General features: G+C 38.1%; 1 protein-coding gene and 2 long non-coding RNA genes across 3 annotated transcripts in view; 1 reads left to right on the plus strand and 2 right to left on the minus strand.

Moving 5' to 3' along the window:
- Positions 1–2,183, minus strand: part of LOC118766842 — a 2,272-nt gene extending 89 nt beyond the window's left edge. The window contains exons 1-2 of the long non-coding RNA XR_005002752.1: positions 2,019–2,183; positions 1–317 (exon numbers count right to left, since the gene is read on the minus strand). The exon at positions 1–317 is cut by the window's left edge and continues 89 nt beyond it. This is a non-coding gene — a long non-coding RNA (uncharacterized LOC118766842). The remainder of the gene's footprint in view (positions 318–2,018) is intronic.
- An 896-nt stretch (positions 2,184–3,079) lies between these two features.
- On the plus strand, positions 3,080–3,752 carry LOC118766847. The gene is made up of 2 exons (XR_005002757.1): positions 3,080–3,190; positions 3,581–3,752. It is a non-coding gene; the product is annotated as an uncharacterized LOC118766847 (long non-coding RNA).
- Positions 3,753–3,781: 29 nt separating this feature from the next.
- The window catches only part of LOC118767027, a 9,481-nt gene continuing 762 nt past the window's right edge, over positions 3,782–12,500 (minus strand). The window contains exons 2-3 of the mRNA XM_036510935.1: positions 7,920–8,243; positions 3,782–4,068 (exon numbers count right to left, since the gene is read on the minus strand). Coding sequence (XP_036366828.1) covers positions 3,782–4,068; positions 7,920–8,243 — 611 coding nt within the window. The remainder of the gene's footprint in view (positions 4,069–7,919; positions 8,244–12,500) is intronic.

Consider the following 12,500-nt stretch of genomic DNA (forward strand, 5'->3'; position numbering starts at 1 on the left):
AATAATGTTTAACTTTTAAATCAAAACATTTTTGATGTAGTTTACTAAATAATTTTACTTCTAACCCTTTCGTTAACTAAACAAAAGTTCACTTTAACTTAATGAAACTATGTCAATATAGCCAGACTGTCTCTGTATAATATTCTAACTCAAATGTGGAATTGTTAATATTCTATTTCTACAGTTAGTGGCTAAAAGGAGTTACAATTAACAAGCTTGGTATTTAGAAATTTATAAGCATCTTGTAAAATCTTGTACGGGTGAAAATTCATTTCAATCGCTTGTCGATACCAAATGCAGTAAACGTAAGTATAAATCTGCAAATAGATAAAGAAAGAAAGAAATATATGAGGAATCATTTGAATGGAGCTAAGACAAGTAAGTAGTGTCGGTAGGTGGTACCTAAATCTAAGGGGGACAAACAGGACGATAAAAGAAAAATCACAGAACACACCAACAGGGGAAATAACCAACATTTGGACTGGGACGAGACTCCGATTTGAGAGAAGTAACACTATAGAATAAATAAATATACTCAGACGTATTGATATGTATTTAGTCTCCATGTAAAACCAGGCCCACGAGGGTATTTTGTGCTGCTGAGGATGGGTATAGGCGTCTAGTGTGTGAACTGAGAGACTTGATCGAAGAGTTTGGGGAATAAACTGGCGCACTCTGGGTAACCAGTCGTTCTTTGGTTCTTTTCCAGTAAAAACAAATTCCAGCAAAAGCAAAATGCGAACCGGATGAACGGGAGATGGATACGTGCGGGCCCTAATATTGTATTCACGGAGGTGCTCACGACATTCCAGTTGTCTCTGATGGTCGTAGCGAGATAAGAAATGTGGATTATCTATTGAAAATCCAGTTTCATTTTTGCCCAAGGTGCAATACTAAAGCTTGCATCGATGTGTTGGTCACAATGGTCAAGCCTTACCTGGACGGATGCGGCCAAGAAAACACCTGCATGACTTTGCTCTCACCCACGTGGTTCTCGGTTCTCGAGCAGCTGTTGATCGCGAAATTTCATAATCTTTTTTACCCTCAGATGAAGTCTCGTAGACTACAGATGCCAAACTAAGACGTTTTCACCTTTTTAAGATGGATTTTATTGCAGCATTCAACATATACATACATATATGTCTATGTATGTGGGGTGACCCCCTTCGGTCAAGAATGACCATGGGATTGCACCTAGAAAGTTATCCTCCGAGGCACAAGTCCTGGCAAGGCTGTTTATGGAAGACCAGCAGTCACCCATGCAGACCAGCCTCTCCTCTCCACACCACTGATGTTATCCAAGGGAAAAGCAAAGGGGCCGATGCAGATTGGCACCTGTGGCGTGGAAACTCATTTCTACACCTGAGTGAAATGGAGCAACGTGAAATAAAGTATCTTGCTCAAGAACACAACACGCAGCCCGGTCCGTGAATCGAACTCACAACCTCACGATCGTAAGCTCGACGCTCTAACCACTGAACTATGCGCCTTTACTAAAAGAAAGACCTTGATATTAGGTAAATAGAGAATTATTTATATATGTATAATTCAGGACAGTTATATAGGGTGGCCCTACATGTATGTATATAAATATGTATGTATGTGTGTATGCATGCATGCATGTATGTATGTATGTATGTATGTATGTATGTATGTATGTATGTATGTATGCATGCATGCATTTTTGTATATATGTATGTATGTATGTATGTATGTACGTACGCATGCATTTTTGTATGTATGTATGTATTGAACTCAACATGTGAAACTGCTAATCTAGACACGTTTCTTCTCTCACCGTTTTCGTTTCCTTCTCCGTTGATTTCTTTATTCGTTCCTTTTTCTCAAAGAGCAGAGAAATGGCACCTTGTTTGTTGTTACCTCACCTGTCACAGTCATTTTCTTTCTTTATTTTTTTTTCATTTTATTTTTCGTACAATTAAGAAAAGTAGGGAGCGGAGACATAAGAAGGGAAGAGAAAAATAAAACGAAATAGAAAGTAATCTATTTTTACAAACCTTCGTTATCTACTCGGAATGTTATCAAACGGAATGTTGCTAACGAAAGACAATCAGAAGCAGAAGAATGAGATTGACCACCAGAATCCATTTAGAGTATGCTATACCAGAACCAGCGCTGATATAATCTGTAAGACAAAAAATGGTTTTGTAAAGGAAAGTGTTTGATCTGAATATTTGAATGAAAATTAAGAGCCATGTTAAATTCATATCTTTAGTTGGTACCAGCATATTTACTACTCACAAGAGGCTAAACATAGAGGGGACAAACAAGGACAGAAAAACGGATTAGGTCGATTATATCGACCCCAGTGCGTAACTGGTACTTTATTTATCGACCCCGAAAGGATGAAAGGCAAAGTTTACCTCGGCGGAATTTGAACTGGGAACGTAACGACAGGCGAAAAACGGCTACGCATTTCGCCCTCCGTGCTAACGTTTCTGCCAGCTCGCCGCCTTCTTTAAAATAAAGGCAGACGAAATACCTATTTCTTTACTACCCACAAGGGGCTAAACACAGAGAGGACAAACAAGGACAGACAATCAGATTAAGTCGATTATATCGACTCCAGTGCGTAACTGGTACTTATTTAATCGACCCCGAAGTGATGAAAGGCAAAGTCGACCTCGGCGGAATTTGAACTCAGAACGTAGCGACAGACATATATATATATATATATATATATATATATAAAGCACGATTTATTCGTGATCAGAGTTGTTCGAAAACCGAGGTACTACTGTATATATCTTTTATCTTTTACTTGTTTCAGTCATTACTGTGGCCATGCTGGTGCACCGCGTTGAAGAATCTTAATCGAATGAATCGATCACTGTACTTATTTGTTTGAAAAAATATGGTGCTTATTTTATCGGTCTCCTTTGCCAAACTGCTATTTTACAGAGGCTGTTTTACACATCACCACCAGTTGTAAAGTGATGATGGTGGGGACAAACACATAAAAATATATGTACATATATATACGTGTGTGTGCGTGGGCGCTTGCGTGGGTGTGAGAGAGAGATGGGGTGGCGTGTGTGTGTGTAAGAGGGAGATGGAGTGCGTGTGTGTGTGTGTGTTTGTGTGTGTGTGTGTGTGTGTGTGTGTACATCTATGAGGTCTGAGGCAAAGAGTTTTAGAAAATGCTTTCAATATTTCGGCTGTGTGGTAAGTAGCTTGCTAACCAACCGCATGGCTCCGGGTTCAGTCCCACTGCGTGGCAACTTGGGCAAGTGTCTTCTGCTATAGCCCCGAGCCGACCAATGCCTTTTGAGTGGATTTGGTAGACGGAAGCTGAAGGAAGCCTGTCGTATATATGTATATGTATATATATTTGTGTATGTGTGTGTGTTTGTGTGTCCGTGTTTGTACCCCTAGCATTGCTTGACAACCGATGTTGGTGTGTTTACGTCCCCGTTACTTAGCGGTTCGGCAAAAGAGACCGATAGAATAGGTACTGGGCTTACAAGGAATAAGTCCCGGGGTAGATTTGCTCGACTAAAGGCGGTGCTCCAGCATGGCCGCTGTCAAATGACTGAAACAAGTAAAAGAGTAAAGAGAGTATTCAGCCATAAAAAAATCTAAGGAATTCGACAATGTTTTCTGTCAGCAAGGAGACTTACTGCAAGGAATAGTTCCAAATATTTTGTTAAAGAAACCCAATACTAGGCCTGTAACAGTGATCCCTATAAAGGGACAAAGAAAAAAAATAGTTACAATGAATAAAAAAAAACCACAACAAATATTTACTTACTGTAAATATTTACTTACAGTGTGACTCGCCAAATACTGAACAGCGGATGTCCATAATCTTTGGTATATAGACCGAAAGGAATGAAGATACTTCACTATAACACTTGCCAGAATCAGGAACAACTGTTTCTGTTGTAGTCATTTCTGTTAACACAGATCTAAGATTAAAGGTTTCCCATTCGAAGGTTACCCGAGTTCCAGGGTCTAACCCAGTAACTGCTTGGCACGAGAATCCATCATATTTTCTCCCAGAACTGGAACCGTCAACATATTGCAAACTTTTTATATAAGATTTCACTGAAAAGAAAAATAAATCTTAGAACAATAATTTCACAAGAGCTTATAGCATGCATTTACTGATACACGACTAAAATATTGAACATCATTCAAGATGTCTGCGTTGCAGTTGAAATATTTAGAGCTGTGTATGAGTGCTTGTGGGAAGGCGTAGTCCCCAGCTGGATGACAAACGGAAAGGATGTGATGCGCCAAGGATCCTGAAAAAGAAAATGTTGCATCCAACTTTAGACCAATAACATGCCTTGCTCTAATGTGGAAACTAATGTCAGGTGCTATGGCCGGTGAACCGTATAGATACTTGGAGAAACGTTAGTTATTAGAACAGAAAGAGTGCCGAAAGGGGAATCGGGGAACGAAGGATTAGCTCTTAATTGATAGCCTAATTATCAGGTCCTGCAGTGAAGACACACAAATCTGAGTATGGCGCGGGTTGACTATCGGAAAACATACGCTATGATACCACACTCCTGGATAAGAACAACGGAATAGCAGAAAATATGAGAAGCCTAATATGGAATAGCATGGAGTGTTGGAGAAGGGAATTGACAGCAAGAAGTCAAGTATTAGGTGAAGTGAAAATCAAAAGAGGAGGCACTGTGTTTCCACTGATCTCCATGCAGGGAATAACCGCTTTGAGTAAAATTCTACAGAAAACAAAGTCGGTGTATAATCTGGAAAGGGGTAAGGGAAAACTGAGCCACTTGCTATTCATGGAAGCTATTAACAAAACTGAGGCAGAACTGGACAACCTGTGCGGATTTTCTCCAATAGTATTAAGATGGAATTTGGTGATGAGACGAGGAAAGCTTGTCAGGACAGAAGGCATATGGTTGCCAAGTGAGGAAATGAAGGCAATTAAACCTCAAAGCATATAAGTACCTGGGAATACTTGAGGCAGACGGAATCAAACACAATGACATGAAGAAAAATACCAAAAGGAAGCAACTACAGAGAATGAGAAAAATATTGGCTTCAAAGCAGAATGCCAGAAACATAACTTCGGCAATAAACTCGTGCACTGTCGCAGCAGTTCAGAATTGCGCTGGAATCTTAAAATAGACCGAGGAGCAGCTAAAGAAGATGGACAGTAAGTCAAGAAAGCTCCTAATGATGCATGGAGCCCATCATCCACGTGCAGACACTGATCGCCTATACATGAAGAGAGCAAGTGGAAGAAGGGGGTTGATAAGTGTGGAAGACTGCGTGCGTATGGAACCCGAGAGCTTAATGAGTTACCTAGCCCAAAGTAAGGAAGCCTTGCTAGTGACAGTTAGGAACGAGGGAGTTTGGGAGCAGAGAAAAAAGGGAAAACAAAGGAAGAAGCACAAAAGTACACGAAGAAGAATTACGCAAGAAGGGACTACACAATCAATTCCATGTCGCTAAAACAGAAGTTGCTGGAAAAAATAGGTGGGATCGGCTGATGAAAACAATACTAAAAACAGAGACACCGCGAGCACTATACTGGCAACACAAGTATAGAGCATGTGCAAGTGAACGAGCAAGTGTCTCCCCTGTGCCGCATATGCAATAAAGTGGAAGAAACCATTGCCCATATCATGAACGAATGCTCTAGATTTACCCAAAACCACTACAAGTTGTGGCGACACGATCAGGTAGCGAAAGTGCTACATTGGAAAGTGCGGAAAGTGAGGGCTGGTATGAGCAGGACGTGGTATAAGCACAAACAGCAGAGAGGGGCCGGAGTGGGAGACTGACAAAATCCTCTGGGATTTCCCAATTAAAACAGATCAGGTGCTAGAGCTTAACAGATCAGACCTAGTGGAGGTGGACAAGGTGCACCACATACGCTATAGAGTTGATGTTGCATGCCCCTTTGTCCCACGAATACTCAAGAAGGAAGGCAAAAAGATAGATAAATACAACCCTCTTAAGTTCGAAATAGCCCAGCGATGGAAAATGAAGAAGGTGAAGCTAGTGTCAGTTACTGTTGGATCTTTGAGAACAGTTCTTAATAATAATAATAATAATAATAATAATAATAATAATAATAATAATATAATAATAATAATAATAATAATAATAATATTAATAATAATAATAATAATAATAATAATAATAATAATAATAATAATAATAATAATAATAATAATAATAATATAATAATAATGATGATGATGATGATGATGATGATGATGATGATGATGATAATGATGATGATAATAATAAATGCCCTGATGCAGTACCAGGCAGTGGCTCTCATGGCTTCTGATCTTAACTGATTGGAAGTGTTATCATGCACATTGTTTTCTCTTGGTATAAAAAAAAGGCTACAGCAAATATTCTGCTCAATACCACAGATTTGCTTGTCAGTTGCTTGACCTTAACCAGTTGAGCATGTCCCATATTGGCTGACGATATGTGCATCTCTGATCACGAGCAGAAGTAGTGGGGGAGCATCATAGCCGTATGTTGAAAGGAATTCTTACAAGTTTGGATAATTCACTTCTGGAAACATGGGTGGTTCGTTCAACATCCTTAAACAACCCTCATTCAGGGACCTTTTGAGCGGGATGGGCTACTCGACCAGAAGAAAATTCTAACTGGGCCCCACCTGCAAGGTCATGCGGTGTTTATCTTGATATGAGATCACCATGTCGCACACATATGGTTGTGATGCATGTACCTAGTGTACCCTTATCAGATGGGTAGTCATGATGGGTATACTGGGCTTCGTATATTTTACCCCAGTGTCACTTTGATGGCATGAACTGCTCTCTCATTCAATAATAATAATAATAATAATAATAATAATAATAATAATAATAATAATAATAATAATAATAATAATAATATTGTTACTAATAATAATAATAATAATAATAATAATAATAATAATAATAATAATAATAATAATAATAATGAACTAAAACAATTCCTGTTGTCATAGGAGCCCTAGAAATGATAGCAAAAGGGGATGATTGTTTCCTAGGTCAGATACCAGGAAACCCCAAAATGGCAGAAATTCAAAAGATAGAAATCATGGGAATTGCCCATATCCTACGCAAAATACTTTCTACGTAATCTCAAAATGTAAAACAAACTCATATGTTTTCTTAGATATTCTCTAGAACAATACTATGTGCAAAACGAAATATAAGACACCCTAGGCATAACACCAACATGAACTTCTAAGCTGATGTCTCTTGAGGTCTTTGGGGCCAACTTGTACAAATACAAAACAAAAGTCAAACAGACAATAATAATAATAATAATAATAATAGTAGTAGTAGTAGTAGTAGTAGTAGTACCAGCAGCAGCAGCAGTATCAGTAGTAGTAGTAGTAGTAGTAGTAGTAGCAGCAGCAGCAGTAGCAGTAGTAGTAGTAGTAGTTGTAGTAGTAGTTGTTGTAGTAGTCGTAGCAGCAGCAGCAGCAGCAGTGGTAGTAGTAGTAGTAGTAGTAGTAGTAGCAGCAGCAGCAGCAGCAGCAGCAAGCAGCAGCAGTAGTAGTAGTAGTAGTAGTATAGTAGTAGTAGTAGTAGTAGTAGTAGTAGCAGCAGCAGCAGCAGCAGTATCAGTAGTAGTAGTAGTATAGTAGCAGCAGCAGCAGTAGCAGTAGTAGTAGTAGTAGTGTAGTAGTAGTTGTTGTAGTAATCGTAGCAGCAGCAGCAGCAGTGGTAGTAGTAGTAGTAGTAGTAGTAGTAGTAGTAGCAGCAGCAGCAGCAGCAGCAGCAGCAGTAGCAGTAGTAGTAGTAGTAGTAGTAGTAGTAGTAGTAGTAGTAGCTTCTACTAATTTAGGCACTGCACGCAAAATTCTAAAAGATTTTGATTTATAAAAGTAATAATGTTGAAAAGTGGAAAATTAATGACCTTCAAAGTGAACTGACCTGCTAGAGTCTTTGCACTGGAAATATGGATGTCATTTACAGAACATCTGTACGATCCGACATCGTTGCACGTAACGTTCCAGTTAGAGCACGAAAACACATAGGAATTATTTTGTCCATTTGCATAACAGTGGAAATTATCGGTATTGTATATGACATTATTAGTGGATGTACTTTTGTTGTGTTGCATCCTCACAATTTCGGAGTCATTTCGTATGAGGGCGAACGAAAGTGGATTGCTTTCATCGGTGCGACATTCTATAGACATAAACCCATCTTCTCCAAAAGTCAGACCTGTTTCCGGCTGAATTTCCATTTCAATAGCTATACGGGGAAAAAAAGAAAGGGTGTAAATTAATCAGGTGTAATTAAAGGCAACATGTAGAAGAAGAAGAAGAAGAAGAAGAAGAAGAAGAAGAAGAAGAAGAAGAAGAAGAAGAGGAAGACGAAGAAGGAGAAGGAGAAGAAGGAGAAGGAGGAGGGAAGAGAAGAAGAAGGAGGGGGGAGGAGAAGAAAAAGAAAAAGAAGCAGAAGACGAACGAGGAGGAGGAAGAGGAGGAGGAGAAGGAGAAGAAGAAGAGAAGAAGAAGAAGAAGAAGGAGGAGGAGGAGGAGGAGGAGGAGGAGGAGGAGGAGGAGGGGAGGGAGGAGGAGGAGGAAGGAGGAGGAGGGGAAGAGAGAAGGAGGAGGAGGAGAAGAAGAAGAAGGAGAGAAGAAGGAAGGAGGAGAAGGAGAAGGGAAGAAGAAGAAGAAGAAGAAGGAGGAGGAGGAGAAGAAGGAGGAGGAGGAGAAGAAGAAGGAGGAGGAGGAGAAGAAGAAGAAGAAGAAGAAGAATGTAGATATGTATATGTGAAGTTATATATACACACACTTCCACGCGCGCACATGCCTGCTTGCGTGTATGTGTGTGGTGTATATATGTATATATATATATCACCGTGATCACTGTGACCGACCAAGCTATCGCTGGTCACAATGCGCTTCGCATTGTTTTAGCCTTCAAATGACGCAACCCCGCTGGCTAAGCGAGCAGGCCAACAGAAGAAAGAGGGAGAGAAAGTTGTGGCAAAAGAGTACAGCAGGGATCGTCACCAACCCCAGCCGGAGCACCGTGGAGCTTTAGGTGTTTTCGGTCAATAAACACTCACAACGCCCAGTCTGGGAATCGAAACCGCGATCCTACAACCGCGAGCCCGCTGTCCTAAACATATATATATATAACAAATTCAAAGGTCGATTATATATTCATTCAGTCCCTATTTACCAAGTTCTCCATGGTATACAAAATACAGACATAGATGCATTCATCTATATGATATGTAAAAAACATTCTACATACATATACACGAAAATTTATAAATATATAAAAATTCATAAATATATAAAAACTAGCAGTATCGCCTGGCGTTGCTCGGGTTTGTAAGGGAAATAACTATATAAACATTTATATAGAGTTACTTCCCTTATATAAACCGAGCGAAAATGCATTAAAAATGCGGAAAAATTATGGTAAATATTTTTTTTAATCGTAGACTCATCGTAGACGCGCGCTAATACCCAGAAGGGCTCGATATGAATCACGACTATAAGATACCCGCTTTTGGTTAAACTGCACCGTAAAATGTGGGAGTAGTTAGGAATCTAAATCGGAGTAGACAGACACTCACACAACTTCATTTTTATATATAAAGATATAAGATCATAAATGTACTTGCGGAGTCCCAATGTTCGAATTTGAATCAATGAAAAGGATGCTAAAGCAAATGTAAAATGATTCATATGGAATCTGGAACATGTATAAGATTTATGTATAAAGTCCTACGGCCGTTTCGAGAAGATATAGGTTGCTATGGGCGAGCTAACTCCAGCCATAACAATACTCTATATTTCTCTCATCAGATTTAATCGAGTCACTTTAGAAGAAATGGTGGGTTAAATGGTTTATTAAAAATCGAATGTTTGATCGGACCATCAAGCATTCAAATTCGAACGGACTTCGCAAGTACATATATGGACTTATATTTTTATATATTTATATTTATGAATTTTTATGTGTTTATAAATTTACTTGTATATGTATGTATTTATACAGTCTTAGAATTTTCTTTTATATATCATATAGATGAATGCATCTATGTCTGTATTTTGTATACCATGGAGAACTTGGTTAATAGGGGCATGTTTCAGACCAGAGGTACCTAATGACTGTCGTTCTAAGTCCTGGGCGATCAATGCAGTTCGTCTCTCTGGTCTATGACTAAAATTGTAATCAACTCGAGTACGTTCATTCCAACAAGCAAGTTTCATTGAGTGCTTAGTCAATGAAACTTCCGCAAGACACCTGATGAAGGCTGGGCGGTATATCAGCCGAAACGTTGTGTTACCAACGAACAAGATGAGGACAAATATCCGTCAAATGTAAATAATGTAATTTATCAACATACATAAACTATCCAATCCTTTTCAATATAGTTTAATCTTGACTACAGTATACGAAGCATCAATTCCTTCTAAGAAGGCAGGACGTGATTTGCGGGGAAAATGGTTTCTACATTTAGTAGGTAAAAGGGCCACATAGTATAATGTAATGTCTTATTGAGAGGTATGATATGAGGTTTGTTGTGCGGTTTACTAAGGCCGTGTTAAGATCAAATTTGTCTTCGGGAGAAAATAAATAATATAACAGCCCCGTACAAGATTGATCCATCGGCACTGTCATGCCTTTGGGTGTCAGAAGTGAAAGTAGAGAAATCTGACGTCAGACGTCAACTTCGTGTATTTACGTCGTCTTTCGTTTATTTACGCCGTTTATTTACGTACCACTGAAATGCAAGTAAAAGCTTGTATGTATGTATGTATGTATGTATGTATGTATGTATATATATATACATACATACACACATATATATAATATACATGTATATATACATATATATATATATTTAATACATACATATATATAATATATACATGTATTTTTACCGCTTTAGTCGCACAAATCGACCCCAGAACTTATTCTATCGTCTTTTTTTTCTTAACCACTATACATTATATACATACATACGATAGATAGATAGATACACACACACACATATAATAGATATAAAATGTGTACGTGTGTATATAACACACACACTATTACATCAGAAAAAAATTCATACATTTTAAATATCAATAGCATTTCTCTTATTTTTACATGAAGTTTTCGAAAAATGAATTTAAATGTAAAAATCAAATATATCAATTAATAAACGCAAATTATTTAGAATGTAAAAATCAAATATATCAAATTAATAAACGCAAATTATTTTCAAATATCATTTTCAACGGTGAGATTATCAAAATATAAACTTGAAGTTAAGTTTAAAAATAAATGCGATACTCATTCTGTCTTGATACTTATGCTCAAATACATGGATATAGCTGTCGAATTTGTTCTATCAACTTCCCGAATATATCATCCTTAAATTCATAGCGCCACATGAATTCGATGAGATGGGTCTGAAGTAAATTTCTGGCTGTTCCACATTCTCTCCTATTTCGAGTCTTTACGTGTTTCCATAAACATTCTATGTGGTTGGTTGTGGCAAATGTTACCGGATCAACAAAATTTATAGAATGATTCACGGTCAAATGTCTGTATCCTAGCTGACTGAGTGTATTATACGAACGCCAAAGGTCGGATATTATTGTTGTACCAGGCAATATACGCTCTCGTATAATCTGTAAAAGAGTGTCCGCTGTTCGATTTTCAACTGCCACTAAAATACATCTTCTGCTATCTCTTTCTAAAGCACCAAACACCCATTGCGTTTTAACCCGATGGCCAACATGATATTTTCTCTTAACAAACGCGGTTTCATCTATTTCTACGATTCTATTGGGTCCTCCCAGTTTAATATTCTGTGCAACATAATATTCTGCACATACATCGCGGCAAAAATTCCTCCAATCTGTCACCGCTACATTTGCTAAATGACATTCCTGTCCTATTCCTTTTGCTAAATCTTCTTTGGCCCAGTAAAACAAAATATCTATGATTGTTGACACTTCAATTTGCTATTTTCTAAAAATGTTCCTTTTCTAATTGACACGGATTTTCTACAAGGTCTTCCACACGACCATATTATTTCATCAGATATACTTTTTTTCCTTACTTCTCTCATGGTAGCTCCACACGATGTACATATTTTCTGGGTATTCAAAAGGCCATGTCTCTTAAGCCAATTAATGCTATCTGCTGTTGTAGCAGTGGAGACGGCAATATCGCGGTGACTAATTCCTCTTAAACTTGGATATGCAAAAGCCATATTAAAAATTGTTTAGCACGTGTTGATATCACACTGAAAGTTTCTAACTGAATAAATTTCAAAGTTTGAATTACGCACGTGGTGGTCAGTGGTCATTCTGATTGGTGTATGTAATCGCGGTGATGGTCATGGGGGTTCATTTGTGCAGATTTTGGTGTGATTTCTTTTTTAAAAACAATAATGAATAATGCAAGAATATATTTATTCTTGCATATAATGTAAGAATAATGTAATGTCTTATTGAGAGGTATGATATGAGGTTTGTTGTGCGG

The sequence above is a fragment of the Octopus sinensis genome, linkage group LG18 (assembly GCF_006345805.1).
Source record: "Octopus sinensis linkage group LG18, ASM634580v1, whole genome shotgun sequence".
NCBI lineage: Eukaryota > Metazoa > Mollusca > Cephalopoda > Octopoda > Octopodidae > Octopus > Octopus sinensis.